The following is a 19,427-nucleotide window of genomic DNA, read 5'->3' as shown; positions in this document are numbered from 1 at the left end:
TTCCGGACCAGGATTCCTTATCTCAAATTGATACATGTGCCCTTCGCCATCATCCCTAACAGTTTGTAACACCACCTCAGAAACACCCTGTATAAATTGTTTGTTAACAAACATAGGTGATCACAAGTGATTTTATAAGCTTTTAAAATCCGAAAGTGATAGTTTGTTATATTCAAGGGCGTACGCAAAGGGAGAGTTACCGGATTTGAACCTCCCTTGAACGTTTTGAAAAAAAAATGACAAATTTAGATTTGAGTATTTGAGTATTGTTTTCCCTTCTCTAGCTTTTCACTGTCAGAGTAACAAAATCTATATCGACATAAGGTATAGTCCTCCTACCTCTTTTTCAATATAATTCCTGTGCTTGGTGCTGTGGCACATTCGAATTATAACAATGCTATCTTTATTATAGAGAGGCCTACCGCCTAGATCCGACCATGTAATAAAATAATAACACAATATAAAATTTAACTTGTGAAACATATTGAAAAGGTTGTTTTGAGAGTTCTGCAGCGCAGATATTGTTAAATATTGTGCATTGTCGATTTTAAACTCATTTTAAGAGCGGTATTCACCCGTACGTTAGTTTGAGTTCTGACTTTATTGTGAAATGTTCGTTTAACATTTTGTGCATTTGACACTTCAAATTTTTTATATAAACTTCACATTATCGTTCCGGGTTCTTTGATATGTCTAAGCGACCGCAAAGCTCAATTTTACATTTTTTTTAAGCAAAAAGTCGCTTCATATACATTCTTAGCGCGGGCTTCCGGTGGATGATCAGCGAACTAACGTTTTTCGTATTCATAAACCAGTGTTAGCGATATGATATGATATGATATGATATGATATGATATGATATGATATGATATGATATGATATGATATGATATGATATGATATGATATATGATATGATATATATGATATGATATGATATATGATATGATATGATTGATATGATATATGAAATGATATGATATGATATGATATGATATGATATGATATGATATGATATGATATGATATGATATATGATGTGATATGAGATATGATGTGATATGAGATATGATGTGATATGATATGATATGATATGATATGATATGATATGATATATGATATGATATATGATATGATATGATATGATATGATATGATATGATATGATATGATATGATATGATATGATATGATATGATATATGATATGTTATGTTATGTTATGTTATGTTATGTTATGTTATGTTATGTTATGTTATGTTATGTTATGTTATGTTATGTTATCATATGATATATGATATGTTATGTTATGTTATGATATGATATGATATGATATGATATGATATGATATGATATGATATGATATGATATGATATGATATGATATGATATGAATCCTGTACAACTAATCACTCGATAGCTGGGGCAAGTTTAGCACGCTCGTAGTGCGGGCTAGTGAAATGTCTATGCATAGCACCCTTAGTGATTCTCACGAAGTTAGTGAAAATTTCAGATGGGCAAATGTTTCTTCGCAGCAGCACCGTGACGATGTTGTGACGAGCGTTCTTCCCGGAACTAGTTTCACATCCTCCTGTGAAAACTCAGCGAATAATAATAATAATAATAATAATAATAATAATAATAATAATAATAATAATAATAGTAATAATAATAATAATAATAATAATAACAGTAATACATAAAATTTAAAATATCGATAGTATAAAATCTAAACAATTTTAATAGTGATCTCCCCCTTGACAAAATTCTGCTTACGGCACTGATTATATTACACTCGTATGTACTTTCTAAGAAGTTATATTCTCTCCAAATTAAAATAAAGGAAATTGACTCTCGATTATCGTCTGTGTGAAGGACGTCTGATTTTCAAGAACAGATTACTGACGTTAACAAAGGGCTGTCTGTAAACTATCATGAGAACTGAAATCAGATCACCAATATGAGAAGCGACTTACTGATGTAAAGGTAGATATTGATGCTCTCTCTATCCATCCCAAGCTGGGCGTTACATTTGTACTCTCCTGATTCTTCAGTTGTTGCAGCTGCCAATATGAATCCTTTTGTAGCATCATATTCTAAAGTTCGATCACAGAAGCGCGATTTTCCCACAGTCAACTGTGTAAAAAATTAATGAAATCACTTTTCATTGATTAATATACAGATGAAGTTCATCACGAGTCATGACCAGGGAACGGATTTATATGGACTAAAAATATATGAAATATGTAAATATATATGTAGTTATTTTTACCAAAATATGGAATTAAATATGGATTTTTACCAAAATATGGAATTAAATATGGACTTAAAATTATAAAAAAAATGACTATGTACGTTAAATATTGGTACATTTTAATCAAACTAAACAAAAAATATAATGGACGTACCTTATCTTCCAATGTAGTTTCATCAAAACACAATTTTTATTGTCTGTTACCATAACAATAGGTTACAAACATTTCTTTCAAGTGCTGAAAAGTGAATCTTCTTCTATTGTCTCTGAGGATAGATTTATACTGACTAAAAGAGCGTTCGACGTCACAAGAAGTAACTGGTACATAATTCAATTTCACAATGTCTGCTGGGGATAAGTCCAAGTTAATCTTCACTGTTGATTCACCACTCATCACAGCAACAACCTTTTGTAGTTCTTCATATCCAGGGTTTTTTGAAAGTACAGTGTCCACCTTAGCTCTTACTGCATCTGCAACTTTACCTCTACCACGATTCAGTTGTTCCACAGTACTATTTATAATTTCAAAACTTTCAGATAGTGAAAGGTGCCTATTTTGGAGACTTTTGAGCGTTTTTATGATGCATGAATATGTATGCTGAATGTGAGCTAAGTCATTCTTCACACTTATGTCACAGGTAACTGTTTTCGCAGTATCAATTGAGACTGCATCTTCAGAGTCCAATGCAAGGAGAACATTGTTAATAGAGTCTATATGTTCGGCATAATATTCAACTGCTTCTAGCCATGTACCCCATCTAGTTAAAATTGGCTTTGGTGGCAATGGAATTTCAGGGTACATTTCTTTCAACACGTTAACTCTACTGGGAGCTTTGAGAAATACTTTTTTCACTGATGAAATCAACAAATCTACTTTAGGGAAATTGTCTCTGACCACTTCTGCCACACGATGAAATGCATGCGCCACACAAGTAAAATGAGTCAATTTAGGATATACAACAGATAATGCTTGTCCAGCTTTGACCATATAAGGGGCAGCATCGCTAATAAAGAATAACACATTATCGTACATAATACCCTTTGGCCACAGGATACCCATAGCTTCGTTGAACAGTTTAACTATAGTTTTGTTATTGCACTTTTCTAGAACATCACAATGTAAAAGAATTCGTTCAGAATATTGTTCACTTAACAAACCGATAACTACATTACCAACAAGTCTACCTTCTTTGTCGGGAGTCTCATCAATGGAAACCCAAATTGAACTATCTTTAATTTCATCTCTTATCTTCTGTATTGTCTCATCGTAGATGGATGGAGCATACGTCTTCCTAAGTGTTGACTCATCCGGGATTGTATGTTGAGTATATTTTTCAAGGAATTCCCTGAAGACCTTATTCTTTAGTTTGTAGAGAGGAATATCAGCAGAGATGAGAGAACGGCACAGGTCGATGTTAAACTCAGATCTTACATTCGATGTTGTTGGTTGTGTTAAAAACAATTGTCTCTGCTTGGAATTTAGTTGTTTGTTGGCCTGATGTTTACTAGTTGTAATGTGTTGTTGCACCAGGAACTTTTGTGTAGATGATACTGCACACTGACACAAATTACAAAATAATATTTTATTGTCAGTTGATAAACCATCTTCTTTAAATTCTGAAATGTAACTTGTTAGTTTTGATTTTAAATTGACTGAATGACGTACTTTTGGCATATTTACCGTCTTTATAGTATGATTTACAAAACTGAACCTATGTGTACTCTGACTGGCATTTAACTGTTGAGCTGCACAACTGAAGTCTGTTAAAAATTTTAAATTAAATTAATACAGTTTTGTAACTTACTTTCCCATTGTTGATAGGACTGCTAATTTTCAAATAACTCTGATGTTAAAGGGATTACTGAACATGTGTTTAAATCTCTATTGTTGAAATGTATTTTTAAAAGTTAATGGAATTTTGTTTTGTTTTATTGTTAAACCTAATATAATATGGACTGTTTTATATGAAATATGGAAAATATATGGAAATTAACGAAAATATGTACTAAACTCTAAAATATGGAAAAATATGGAAAATAAAAGTAGGATTTTTCAACCCTACACATTGTGAAACATAAAGATAATGCAAAATATAAATTATATTAGCTTTATAAGTAAATATGTATTTACATATAAATCCTTTCCCTGGTCATGACATTGCGTGAAAATTTATTATTACTGGCAAATTAGAACGTATCCTTTTTATGAAACTTGCGTATTGTCATACTGATGACCAGAATGCAAAAGAATTTAAAGTGAATTAAACCATCAGCAGAAAACGTTAAAGTTATAAAGGCCCATTCACAATGAAAATTAAACGCAAGCGCAACATAAACGCAAGACTTTGGCCCCATGTTATTTAATGAAAGCATTCACAATGAAATACGTAAGCGCAAACGCTAACATAAACGCAAGAAAAGTTTGCAAACTCCAAACTTTTACGCTTGCGTTTATTTTATTTTGAAACAAAACACGATCGCAGAGCGCTCTTTTTACTAACACTATCTGTTGGTTGTTTCTACAAACTGCATTTTACATCAAATCCTGCTTCAGAACGTTCCAAGTAAATAATTTTCATTTGCTACGGAATGATTTGATGAAACATTAATTGCTTTGTATCAAGAACAGCGTTGTCTTTATGACAAGAGACGTATTATAGGAGGCAATGTATCAAAAGATAATTATATGGAAGACGATCGCTCATGAAATGAAATGCGAAGGTAGGTGCATATATCCTATAATGTATGTCCTTCCCTGTAAGGAATTATTATTATTATTATTATTATTGTTATTATTATTATTATTATTATTATTATTATTATTATTATTATTATTATTATTATTATTATTATTATTATTATTATTATTATTATTGCAGTATTGTATTCTCAAAATGGTAAATTCCTTGGAAAAGGCACAGTTATGTTGTATTGTCAGTTAATTATTAAGTTAGGTTAGGTCAGCTTTGGTGTGTAATAAATTAATTGATAGTGAAATAGGACATAATTAAAGGTAACCCATGTGGAATATTTATAAATTGCGACACAGAGACATAGTAATATTGTGTCCGACACATTTCCAAGTGTATCGCTATGTCATGTGCAGGTTCAATCAGTGGTGTACTGGCTCAAAAAATATTTCACGTCATTACGTGCAAGTTTGAACACACACACACACACACACACACACACACCCCTAGCTCCCTATGTCAAAATACTTATCTAGGACCCCTCCAGAACCTCTTAAATTTCTTCGCTTGAATTCTGAAACACGCTGTATACGAGAAAAATCGAACCGTGAATACACTGCTGTACGCACAAAATCGATTCAAATAAATGCCGCTTCGAGAAATTTTCCTACCGTGTGAACGGGCCCTTACATTGAAAAATATCAGGAGAAACACAAATATTTCGAGAAAACGTTTGTCCTGCACTAATTCCATCATGAATCGCTGCAATTTGAACTCATGAAGATAATTTATTAGCCAAGTTTTCAACCTTCGGAATATTTTCCTTACAAAACACTAGCTGAATTGATATGGATATTGATATTTATTTGTCAGCCAACTTTACAATTCATACTTATGGTGTACCTTTACATACTAGCTGAATTAAATATCTAACTTACCTTCCTGGAGTTTAAGCGGTACAGCTCCACTTCAACGTCCCGGCTCGTTGGTCTGCATGGAATCACAGCTTCATCTCCTTCGTAACCAAATATATAATGTTGTTTTATTCCATAGAGATGGTGAACCTGGTCTGGAAATATGATACAGGAGAAATTAGACCTAAGAGAACGACCTTAACTAAACAAAAATTAAGTTAATTTCAGTATTAGGACTATATAGCGGTAACTTCGCGGGTAAGACGCGCTGTAAGTCGGAAGGTCGCGAGTTCGATTTCCGATGGGTGATAGATTTTCTTCAATGATGCAATCCTGTTCGTCACACCATGATCCCGAGTTCACTTAGCCTCTAGTAAAAATGAGTAGCAGGGGTATTTCCTTGAGGGTAACAAGCGCGTAAAACTGACATCTCTACTGCTAGTAGTGGGCAGGGCATAGTTGCGCCCCACGGTCAGGTAAGATGCAGCAGATAAAAAAGGATCCCTGTTTTGTGGGATAGTTGCGCCCCGTTCCCATCAGGTAGAGAAAGGGGGATGGCATAGTTGCGCCCCGATGAAACAGGTAGAGAAAAAGACATTACGGAAACTCGAGCCTCGTAATCAACCAAACTTATTGCTTTCTTATCGATTTAATATCATTATGATACCGTTAAAATGAACACCATGAAGTTGGCAGTACTTTATTAACTGTTTTTCTACTGTTTATGCATTGATTATCGATATCCTACCGTTAAAATCAACACCATGAAGTTGGCAGTACTTTATTAACTGACATATTCAAATGAGTGAGCTGTTGGAATATGGAGCCTTAGCTGCCTTGACATTTTATTAGTGATCTTCACACCGTCTGTGGCGTATAGTGAGGTTAATTTAAAATGAATGTTAAGTTTAGTGAAAAGGGTAAAGAGTTAATAATTCACAATGGTTCTAAGTTTCAATTTTAGAAACCCTGTACCGTAGGATTAAAAATGCAGTTCATTTATTATGTGTGATCGATAAAAAGGGTTATTTTAAACATAAAAAAATGATCATATGCTACGCCTACCTGATTTCAATGAGCTACCACTATAATATTTTTAAGTAATTTATTTATTTTATGACAATCACTTTCGTGTGTATTATGCCCATCGGGGCGCAACTATGCCATGTCCATTCTGCTACCTGATTTCTTCAGGGCGCAATTATGCCTTGTCCATTCTGCTACCTGATTTCTTCGGGGCGCAACTATGCCATGTCCATTCTGCTACCTGATTTCTTCGGGGCGCAACTATGCCATGTCCATTCTGCTACCTGATTTCTTCGGGGCGTAACTATGCCATGTCCATTCTGCTACCTGATTTCTTCGGGGCGTAACTATGCCATGTCCATTCTGCTACCTGATTTCTTCGGGGCGTAACTATGCCATGTCCATTCTGCTACCTGATTTCTTCGGGGCGTAACTATGCCATGTCCATTCTGCTACCTGATTTCTTCGGGGCGCAACTATGCCATGTCCATTCTGCTACCTGATTTCTTCGGGGCGTAACTATGCCATGTCCATTCTGCTACCTGATTTCTTCGGGGCGTAACTATGCCATGTCCATTCTGCTACCTGATTTCTTCGGGGCGCAACTATGCCATGTCCATTCTGCTACCTGATTTCTTCGGGACGTAACTATGCCATGTCCATTCTGCTACCTGATTTCTTCGGGGCGTAACTATGCCATGTCCATTCTGCTACCTGATTTCTTCGGGGCGTGACTATGCCATGTCCATTTTGCTACCTGATTTCTTCGGGGCGCAATTATGCCTTGTCCATTCTGCTACCTGATTTCTTCGGGGCGTAACTATGCCATGTCCATTCTGCTACCTGATTTCTTCGGGGCGTAACTATGCCATGTCCATTCTGCTACCTGATTTCTTCGGGGCGTAACTATGCCATGTCCATTCTGCTACCTGATTTCTTCGGAGCGCAACTATGCCATGTCCATTCTGCTACCTGATTTCTTCGGGGCGCAACTATGCCATGTCCATTCTGCTACCTGATTTCTTCGGGGCGTAACTATGCCATGTCCATTCTGCTACCTGATTTCTTCGGGGCGTAACTATGCCATGTCCATTCTGCTACCTGATTTCTTCGGGGCGCAACTATGCCATGTCCATTCTGCTACCTGATTTCTTCGGGGCGTAACTATGCCATGTCCATTCTGCTACCTGATTTCTTCGGGGCGCAACTATGCCATGTCCATTCTGCTACCTGATTTATTCGGGGCGCAACTATGCCATGCCTAGGCCTCCCAATTGACCGCCGGGCGCAACTATGCCATACTGCTACTAATACCGATTGTCTGGAAAGGTGGCAGCCTCTAATTTGCAGACCTCCATGACCTGGTTATAGGGATAACTTTACCTGTACAAAACTATATTTTTTTTCAACATTTTTTACGAAAGCGCACGTTGTAAAAGTAGTTCCTTTCAGCCTGTATGTATTTCTATAAAATTCTTCCATTCGGTGGCATTACATTATGCAGCTGTGGATGTGCAGTGCACCATGTGGAACTGGATTTTACGTTGCAACAATATTATGATTATTATGATGATAATTAAAGTAAAAATTATGGAACTATGATAAAGGAATCTTCCCGAACACTATCTTTCGACTTGGACGCACTGGATGTATAGACCTGAGAGTATAGAGAGACAGGATAGAACGTACCAAGGCGAAAGTCTTGAAAATAGTGCGACAGGTATGACGTCAAACTATAGTCCCGGCGCTGTAATTTCCGGCAGCCAATGACGTTGCAGGTCGGCTACATTTAAACTTGTGCGTCTTGTGATTCGCTGATGAAGACGTCAAGCATTTCCTAAGGCTGGATAAATACTTAATATAATCGCCCGCCATTTTGGCTCTTTAGTTGGCGTTCGCAGAAAGCATATGAGTACGTTATTTGCCCCTCAATAATTTGCTGAATTATAGTGCGATTGATTTATTATAATAGGAGCTACGACATGATAATGTTTAACGGTGTGGCAAATAGATTCCTCGTCTGGTAGCTCGGCAACGAAAAAACAAAAATGGGGAACGATACTACCTACCTAGACTTTATAGAGCCTTGACTTCCTAAGACGTAAGCAAAGAGGAGGAGTCACGCCGGGAATAACAGCGTCGCGACTATACATCTTTAACGTCCCATGAATCTTCGCAAACCGCCAAATATTCAATTCCTGCTTACATGGCGATATTTAATGTGATCGCAGGAAGGAAGCAATTTTTGACAATTCTGCATCGTATATTTTTAACTCCCCTTTCATCCGCTCCTCTAATCCTTCAGGCAATGGGAACTGAATACGTCACTCGCCTTCCTGGTCCCATACATGGAGTAGACGCGACGTTGTCACATATATAATTTCCTAACTTTCCTTCTGCGCTTATCAGTTAAACCTGTAAATAGTGGATATCATTGAATGAATCCTGCTATGATAGCAAATACTGCTCCTATTGATAGAACATAATGAAAGTGAAAGCCTGCCATTCCAACCGTCCTCCCTGCATATGACAACCTGTTAAGCCTTGGTTTTTCTGAACCGACGCATGCGACGTACGAGGTGCGAGGCCAGCCTCGCACAAATCCGGACTACACGAGAGATAGTGAGTGGTTTCTATAACTGCGAGATGCGCAGTAATTTGTGCTCTATCACCAGTACTTCTTTCACAGTTTATACTGTGAAAGAAGTATAATATATATATATATATATATATATATATATATATATATATATATGAGCTGCACGCATTGTATCCTTCACCTGACATAATTAGGAACATTAAATCCAGACGTTTGAGATGGGCAGGGCATGTAGCACGTATGGGCGAAAGCAGAAATGCATAGAGAGTGTTAGTTGGGAGGCCGGAGGGGAGAAGACCTTTGGGGAGGCCGAGACGTAGATGGGAAGATAATATTAAAATGGATTTGAGGGAGGTGGGATATGATGGTAGGGACTGGATTAATCTTCCTCACGATAGGAACCAATGGCGGGCTTATGTGAGGGCGGCAATGAACTCCGGGTTCCTTAAAAGCCAGTAAGTAAGTATATATATATGAGGCGTGCAGTTTCAAAACCCTCTAAAACTTTTGCTGCTTTAGTTTTTATTCAGGTATTTAGAGGATATTGGAAAAGTAACTATTTTTGAGATGAACTTTGTCACTATATGCAAAACTCTTTGGAACATTATTGATATATAGGTCAATAGAATGTATTAATCCTTACTGTGAAGTGATAAAAAAAACATTTTCCTGAAAAAGTGGATTTAGAGGATTATGGAACTGTAGCCCTACGCCACTACGACACACATATACTCGTTTGTTTTTTTCGAGTATTATTACATTAAATTTCATATGTAGCCTATATTCTAGACTAAATGAACTGAACTGAATTCAATTATTGAATTAAATTTAACTCAATTGTAATTGTATTGAATATGAATAAAATATTTTAAGAGATTAAGCTCTACATAGACAGCAAATAAACAGGCAGACCGTTTGTAAAAATCACTCTGTGTTAAGAATACTCAAAACTTTTTTCCTAAATGAAGGACACTAAATAGATATTTTCAGCATCGCAGTGCTTTGTGGGGAAAATTTGAGTAGGACCTATACGGTTACCCCGCTGTCGACAATTATCTTACAATACTAAAAAGAGCAGATTAATTTTATTTGTTTGTCGAATGTGAATCATCATGCTTAAGAGGAAATCTCTAGTAAGTAGAGCCTCTATTTTCTTAGCATAATTTCATATCAATGTATGAAGTCTTTTAAATACAACATCTTCACTTTTGCCCTTTAAGCTACAGTCACAGACATAAAAAATGCAAAAAATGCAATGTTATAAAGAAAATGATATATCTGTTCTCAAGAGTATCATAGAATTACAAATCTCGTCTTAAATTAAAGCTAAAAGACTGCTAATCGGTTTTGTTTGATGAATTTTAGAAAATTTAATTAGTGTATGTTTATTTTCATTTTGCATTTTATGAACAGAAAGAAAAATTGCAGTCTATTTTTTACTTATTCTTTAATTTGCAATTTGAACATTTCCTCCTACAGAATTGTTCATGTACATGTGAGAATATGCCCTGAAAATTTTATTCAATTATCTCTATTATTGTCTAAGATATTACATATTAAATGTTGAAAAATGTAAAATAAACAAACTCCGGATATTCAATGAAGACGTTTGAGCACACATATTTAAAAATGGCTTCAAAGCAATTATTTTCTTCCTAACGACCTTGAAATTTCTCTCAAATGAAGTTCATACTACGAAGTATTTTTAGGCTAGAAATAAAAAAAAATGTTAATTTTGGCACATATTTGGTGATTCCTATAGGTCCTTCACCTTAAGCAAATGACACTTTTAAGTGCCAATAATTTATTTTGTGTGCACAAGGTTGGAATTTTGAAGAAAGAGGAGAAGGAAGATAATTGTGTTCTGAAATTTATCCGCTTTGTGTCTTAACAACGTAAAGGCCCATTCACAATGAAAATTAAACATAACAGTAACATAAACACAGAAGTTTGCGCCCAGGCTACCAAATGGGATCATTCACAATGATTCACATAAGCATTGACATAAACATTACCATAAGACGTTAACATGAAAGTTTGCAAACTACAAACTTTCATGCTTATGCTTACGTGATTAGCAAACAGAACACAATCGTGGAGCGCTGAGGAAATGGCGTCGTTGTTATGTTTCCATGGTTACCAAGTATGTTTGCTGTTATGCTTATGTTCTCATCGTGAATGATGGTATGACTTCTTGATTTTACTATAACGTTAAGTGAACGCTTACGTTATGTTTAATTTCCATTGTGAATGAGCCTAAGAAAGTCGATACTGTGGGTTAGCCCATTCTCTCACTTACCCACGTGCACGTAGTAATACATGGTGTCCTTGCCGCTGTCGGACGTTGCGACACATTTATAGGAAGTATCATCACTATAGGTGACAGGTTTCAGTGTGAAACCCTCATTTGAGTTGTAGCTTACTGTTTGGTTTTTGCCGTACGAGTCTGTGGTCACTCCAGTCTTCACCTAATTAAAACAAATTATGAACAGTGTTAAGAAATTAGAATCAGATTCTTGGATATATGACATGTAAAAGGAATTTGTCCATAAATGAGAGACACCAGGCAAAATTCAATGGCTGTTTCTCACGCAACTCTCTGCGCCAAGGACAAATACCTTTTCATGACGAAATCTCTTGAGAATCCAGATAAATCTGTCTCATGAATAGGGAAAGGAAATTCATGCATTTGCATATTTGTTCTCTATTGTTGTGTGAAAATGCTGAAAGATTATCTACATGAGTCACAAATTTCTGAATACAATTATATTACTTTTATTGTGCATAAAAGTGCATATTTTGCCTTTATTTATAAAAGCATCGTATTTTAACATTTATGCAGGGAAACTGCATATTATGTAGGTTTATTTGTCTTTCCCTCATTTTTAAAAGTGTGTAACCTCGTAAACACGACTAATTTATGTTCATGAATTTTGAACGCAACGATGACGCTCTCATAGGGAGCCTCTCAAGTTAAAAATTGGTATTCCTTTACTGCAGTCTTTAGCAGATTTCGATAGAACAATATCCAGTTTAACATCAGTTCAAGGAAATGTAGGAGATAAAATGAATGAGAAAACAGCAAATATTCTTTCCAAAAACCCTGGCTATTATCAATTTAAAGAAATTTAAGATATTCTCGAAGGAAAAACACCCCAAAAACCAACAATTTTCAATAGAACAGCTCACAACTTTTGTGCAAGCCCCTCTGACTTCTTGTGACGTAAACGAAGTTTTTCGCGCTACAAAGCTATGCTGAGAGACAACAGGGGAAGAATGACAACAGAAAATATACGTCACTGCTTAGTTGTGAACTGTAACAGCATAAATGGAGCATTCAGCAATGAGGCAAGCACTTCAAAATCCATAGACTAAACGTAAATTACATATACCTTATTATTCTGTTAAAATAATCTCAGACTGTTAACGCATATTTTGTAGCATATTTATCTATTTTTACGGCATAAATGCATACATATTCTTCACGTTTTAGGACATGAATTTCCTTTCCCTGCTCATGAACAAATAAGAACACACATGAAGCAAGGCTGGGCTCAAGAAGTGTAACGGGGCTAGATAGTAAACTTGACTTCTAAATACAAATCTTTACATCTTCTTTTGGATATGCTATTTTTCATATTCTGAAGACTGCTCGTACATGTTTAACAAATATTAAACTTAATGAAAATTGCGTGTATAAAAAAATCAGACTTTACATATTTAATTGAATTTCTAAATAATTATGCATTTAATTGAATCTGATACATCAAAATTAAAGTTTATATATTATGTAATAAAAATAATAAAATACAAAACCATAATGTGCAGAAGTAGTGGGCACACCACTTCAGTGTTCATAATGTAGTAAAAATGAAAACTGAGCTAAATATGATACATTAAAAATATATAGCCATGATTCGCTTATTTGCTAATACCATCAGAACTAATCTTGTGAGAAAAAAATAGAGTTAAAATATTCCTGTATTAGTTAATCCTAGGATTCCCCTTTTTAATTTAAACTATCCACCAGTCATGTTTTAAACAAATCAATTCAATTAATATTTGAGGAGAAAAACTCGCTTCGGCGCCGGGGATCGAACCCGAGTCCTTGGTTCTACGTACCAAGCGCTCTACCACTGAGCTACGCCGAATTCAATCCATAGCACCGGATCGAACCTTCCTCCTTCAGTGTTTCCCTTTGTGGCCTGACTCCAAGTTAGGCATATATGTTGACGTATATGTCCAATGTCAACTGCCATTACACTAGGAGCGCACTGAGCTGAGTGACTTGTTTGGCCGGGATTCCGCAGTTAAGTGCACAGTAATCTGTACAAATATATGTACTGCAACTATGAGAATATTATAGATTTTTTATTAGTTTGTCCTACAGAATAATATGAGCAATATTGACAATTAATATTTGAGGAGAAAAATTCGATCCGGCGCCGGGGATCGAACCCGGGTACTTGGTTCTACGTACCAAGCGCTCTAACCACTGAGCTACGCCGAATTCAATCCATGCACGTAACTGCGGAATCCCGGCTAAACAAGTCACTCAGCTGAGTGCGCTCCTAGTATAATGGCAGTTAACATTGGACATATATGCCTAACTTGGAGTCAGGTCACAAAGGGAAACATTGAAGGAGGAAGGTTCGATCCGGTGCTATGGATTGAATTCGGCGTAGCTCAGTGGTCAGAGCGCTTGGTACGTAGAACCAAGGACCCGGGTTCGATCCCCGGCGCCGGAGCGAATTTTTCTCCTCAAATATTAATTGTCAATATTACAGATATTATTCTGTAGGACAAAGTAATAAAAAAATCTATAATAAATTCAATTCAATTCAAATTCACACAATGTGGTAAGGGAAATGGGTACGAAAAGTCCAAGAACTAGACTGGGGTACTCTAGCTGCCAGGCGGAAAAAATCGTGGCTCTGTGCATTACTTCAGGCGTGTACAGGACGTGGAGTGTGGAGAGATATAAAAAGTTGAATTAAAAAACTACTTATTACTCAAGAAGAGACTGTAGTCACGAAATTAAAGTAGAAATAGGAAGTTTTAGTTTTTAAATAGGACTATAATAGATTGGAACCAGCTACCTACAGCGACTTTTGAGGGCTTTCCCCTAACAATGAAAATATTTTTAAAAGTTTAGGTAAGTTGTTATAATAAGAGTACTTACTAATTACAAATTACACTATGTAACAAATTTTAACGTTTTGTTTGTTTCTGGGTTTTAACTATTTTTTTTTCTAATATATTATGTCTGAAAAGTGTAGACAATGTTAATTATTCTCCACAAACTTTAGTTTTATGCTCGAGACATTGATTTTTTTAAATATGTTTATATCACTTTTATTTTAATTTGTTATACGTCCTGTTTCTATTACTTTACAGTGCTGAGTGTATTAAAACTAACGTACAGGCTTGTTCATTAATATAAATTACCCAGATGATATATTTATTAATATGTAATAGATGACATCTAGAGAATGCAAGCATCTGGCAGTTACATTTTGCTTTGTTTGTGACCTGTTCATTGTGGAGGTGAATAATGTCAAGTGGAAGCCACTGGTGGACTCCCAGAAGGTGCTTATGCCACCATTATATATCAAATTGGGACTTATAAAAGAATTCGTTAAAGTTTTGATAAGGAATCAGCAGCTTTCAAGTAACTTTCAAGTAACTCTGAAGCGAGGATCAGAGCCGATATCTTCGTCGGCTCACAGATTAAGAAGATTATGGAAAGCAAGGAATACCAAAACTTTCTCTGTAGGAAGGAGAAAGCAGCTTGGAATAGTTTTGTTTCAGTGGTTCGGAATTTCCTGGGCAATCATAAAGACGAAAACTATGTGCAGTTGGTTGAGATTCTGGTAAAGAAGTAGACTACTGCATATTGGGCTGCAGGATGTCCCTCAAAGTCCATATCCTGGATGTTGACCTTAGTCAATTCAAGGTGAATATGGGAGCATATTCGGAGGAGCACTGTGAGCGTTTCCACCAGGATATAATGGACTTTGAACAGTAAAAAAGGTAAAGGTATCCCCGTAACATGCCATGAAGACACTTGGGGGGCATGGAGGTAGAGCCCCATGCTTTCCATGACCTCGGCACTAGAATGAGGTGGTGTGGTCGGCACCACGCTCAGGGGCCTGTTTCTCAAAACTCACGGACTAGTAATACTAGTCTGTACAGTAGTAATAATAGTTTGTTTTACAAGTCTGTGTTTCTAGAAACTACAAGGGTAAAGTAGTAGTTACCAGTTCACAGACTAGTAATATCAGTCGATTTCACCAGTTCCTAAGAGATTCTGTTTCTCAAAATGCTGATCTAGTTGATTATACTAGTATTCAACAGGAATATTCCTACAAGACTCTAAAGACTGGTGATTTCTATATTATCAGTTACCAGTGGCAATCTTTCTTAGATAATCAAAAGAAAATATTGTAGTTATTTTTTTAATATAGCCTATGTGGTTTAGTGATTCCAATTGAAGTAGTAAAGAAGTTGTTGTGAGAAGAGCTAAAACTATATCGAGAAGGAACAATTAGGAGCATTGTTTAAATATAATGAACGGTTTAAATAAAGTGCTGAAAAGCTTGGAGAGTTGTTAAATATAGTGGGACCTGCTATAACAAGACAAACAAATAGAAGTCATGCATTATCAGCAAAGCTTCAAATACAAATTGCTCTACAAATCGGGATGTTGATTATTTTCCAATGCCATCTGGTTTTTCTGCCCTAGACCAGCAACACATGCAGAATTTTTTTCCTAATAATCTGATATCAATTCATCAACTCCAGTAATTTTGCTGGCATTCCTCCTCCACTGCCAGTTCTTCTGACATTGTCAACTTTAGCCTATAAATTAAATACAAAACGACACTAATTTACGAATAGATCAAATGTAAAACTGAAAAAAATAGCTAATTTTTCATGTCATAAGTGGTATTCATGTCGCCAGTAGACCCACTAGCTACATAATGTGTTCATACGTGTATTATGATACTGTGAACTTGAATTGGTACTCGTCAAAGTTGCTTTCTTAATGTTGGGCCAGTAAGTGTCCCTAACGTATGCATAATCTTTGTTCTGAGGTATCAGTTCCACAGCCTCACATATTACAATTTTTTTTGTCAATTCATTTACTTTATCATTTTTTGTTATTATGCTTGAAAAAGCACCGGATGATATATCGTTTGATTCATTAATCATATTGAGTATAGTTAATTTGCTTTCAATTGATGGAATTTCAAGAGAAGAGAGAAGTAAGAACCAAAACACAAACAACTTAGCCTTCTAACCTCAAATAACAATACCTACCAATGCCTATAAACAAATGAACTCAATCAGCTGACTAGTGAAAGAGATCATGTGACTAGTGAAAAATTGTCACAAATTACTAGACTTGTAAAATAGTTTGAGAAACAGAATCTACTAGAGCTGGTGAAATATACTCTGGTAACTAGTAACTGGTGAACTACTAAACTAGTATTTTTGAGAAACAGGCCCCTGACCGCCTTTTACCCCAAGGAAAGACCCGGTACTCAATTTTATAGGAGGCTGAGTGAACCTCGAGGCCGTTCTGAAAGTTTGGCAACGAGAAAAAATCCTGTTACACCTGGGATCGAACCCCGGACCTTCCAGTCCGTAGCCAGCTGCTCTACCAACTGAGAAGTACAAATCTCAATGTTAATGCAGTAATGTCCAGGGGCGGCTTTCGAAGAGGGGCTGCGGAGCTGCAGCACCCCCAGACATTTGTGACTCTTGTCTCGTTTTATGTTGTGAAATACATTTATTATACAGTCTCTATTTAGCGGCTCGAATTTTTTTTAAATTTCGTTCTCATTGATATGCAAGCAATCGTTAGTGAAGTCACTTCCTCCCCTGGTGTTGCCAGAGCGAAGCCAGAGACAAGGTCTATGGGTGAAGCCACTACCTCCCCTGGAACTGCCAGTCTCGTCTCGGATGCTTTGCGCGTTAGTTTTACCCCTTCCTCTGCTAGCCCCTCGCCCTGAATCCAGAGTTTCCAGTAGCTGCAAAATTCGCAACAGCTTGTCAGTAGCGCGCAGTTTTAAATACATTTTCTTTAATGTTGTGAGTATAACAAGTGCAACAATGTTTAATTCTGTACAATATTTACAGTCTATTCAGTTCAATACCTCAACAATTCAGGAGAAATGTGAAATTAAGTGGCCATCAGTTGAATCTCAAAATGGAAAGAACCGCTAAACAAAATACAAAGGCTCGCATATTTTTTGCTGATTTATCCAGTATCCCAGCTTTCTTCTCTCGATCTCCACTCAGTCTGTATTAGATTAATGTGTTTCAAAATTCAATTCCATCAGCTAGGGCAATAAGATGGAGTTTTAAAATACCAGAACAGTAAATGTTGTTCATGAGAAGAAGGAGCCATTGTTAGAATGTTTTCAAATCATAATGGAATCTGAAACATCTAACATCACAATAAATGAGGCAAGCGTCCTGGTGCGTGCTCTTGGAGACCCCGAATTCAATTTCTGACTCAGTTTTTTTCATTTATTGATGTATAATGTAGCCAACTACATCATCGCCAGTTAGATATTTCTAAGGTCCAAATCTGCATATAAAAAATTAAATTATGGTTTATTTAACGACACTCGCAACTGCAGGGGTTATATCAGCGTCGCCGGTGTGCAGGAATTTTGTCCCGCAGGATTCTTTTAAATGCCAGTAAATCTACTGACATGAGCCTGTCTCATTTAAACACACTTAAATGCGGGGTTGAACCCGCAACCGACTATGCTGCCGAGGCCGACTCTGCATATCAAGCTTTGTTAATGCCATACAGACAATACGGAACAGTGCACAGTTGAGCAACGAGATCTGTAAAAAATGAAAACCCTAAAAAGCGTCGTAAGGTCGAAGGGATTCAGACAAGGGTTGCTACAGCCAAGGAAGTGTGTGACCTCATTATCACACAAGCCAGTTCATAGATCATCTGATATTATCTTCTCTTCTGTGTCAAGAAAAATGTGAATGCTACAAAAGCTCATTTCCGAAAATGACCTAAATGTATGTGTGAAGTTTTTTCTAATGTTCGATAAAGACAAACTAAAAACGTAACTCACTGTGTTGTATCAGAGACAAGAATTCAGAAATATCAGTGACGCAGCCAAGCTCTTGCAGTTTCATCTATCTGAGAACATGCAGGCCTCATTTCCAGAAGTTGTGGAACTACTACGCATAGCTATCACCATACCAATGACAATTTCCGAACCAGAACGTTGCTTTTAGTGTTTGAAAAGAGTGAAATCCTATCTTAGAAATACAATGAGAGAAGAGAGACTGACCGCATTAGCTATGTTTTCCATTGTGAAGACTATGTTAAACGACATATCGGATTTTAATAAGAATATGATTCAAAAGTTTGCAACCTACAAGACAAGGTGCATGGAACTAATATTTAAATAAGGTAAGTTGCATGGTTTATTTTTGTATGCAGCCCCCCTGAATTCAATACCCACGAGCCGCCACTGGTAATGTCTGTTTGGTACTTTTACAAGTGTTTGAGAAAAGGTATCAAAGAAAATGATTGAAAGAAATATTATAGGTCACAGAAATGAAATGTATCGGTAGTTTTTTTTACGTAGCGCTACAGCCCGTGAAGGGCCTAGACCGACCAGCCGGCTGCTGGCCTCACGCCCACAAGCCGAAGCAGAGGTGGACGATCATCCAATCAAAATGGAGGTATTATGTGGTTAGCACGATGATCCAACCAGCCGTTATAGCTGGCATTCGCAACCGGATTTCGCTACCTATCGTAGCTCCCCAAGTGCATCACGATACTGGGTGGGCACCGCTCCCATACACTGGCCGAAATTTCATGAGAAAATTTCTTCCCCCATGAGGAGTCGAACCGCGCGCATACCGTAACGCGAGTCCTAGGCAGGATGCCTTAGACCACGACGC

General features: G+C 36.6%; 1 protein-coding gene and 1 non-coding gene across 3 annotated transcripts in view; both read right to left on the bottom strand.

The window, feature by feature from the left end:
* LOC138704731 (hemicentin-1-like) overlaps nucleotides 1–19,427 on the bottom strand; it is a 148,727-nt gene that overhangs the window by 62,686 nt on the left and 66,614 nt on the right. For both annotated transcript variants that reach the window (XM_069832910.1, XM_069832903.1), the window contains 3 exons: nucleotides 11,776–11,944; nucleotides 5,876–6,006; nucleotides 1,970–2,129 (listed from right to left, as the gene is read on the bottom strand). In XM_069832910.1, the coding sequence (XP_069689011.1) occupies nucleotides 1,970–2,129; nucleotides 5,876–6,006; nucleotides 11,776–11,944 (460 nt within the window). The remainder of the gene's footprint in view (nucleotides 1–1,969; nucleotides 2,130–5,875; nucleotides 6,007–11,775; nucleotides 11,945–19,427) is intronic.
* Nucleotides 13,914–13,986, bottom strand: TRNAT-CGU (transfer RNA threonine (anticodon CGU)). Its single transcript has one exon. It is a non-coding gene; the product is annotated as a tRNA-Thr (tRNA).

The sequence above is a fragment of the Periplaneta americana genome, chromosome 1 (assembly GCF_040183065.1).
Source record: "Periplaneta americana isolate PAMFEO1 chromosome 1, P.americana_PAMFEO1_priV1, whole genome shotgun sequence".
Taxonomy (NCBI): Eukaryota; Metazoa; Arthropoda; class Insecta; order Blattodea; family Blattidae; genus Periplaneta; species Periplaneta americana.
This window is presented reverse-complemented; position numbering and strand designations above follow the sequence as displayed.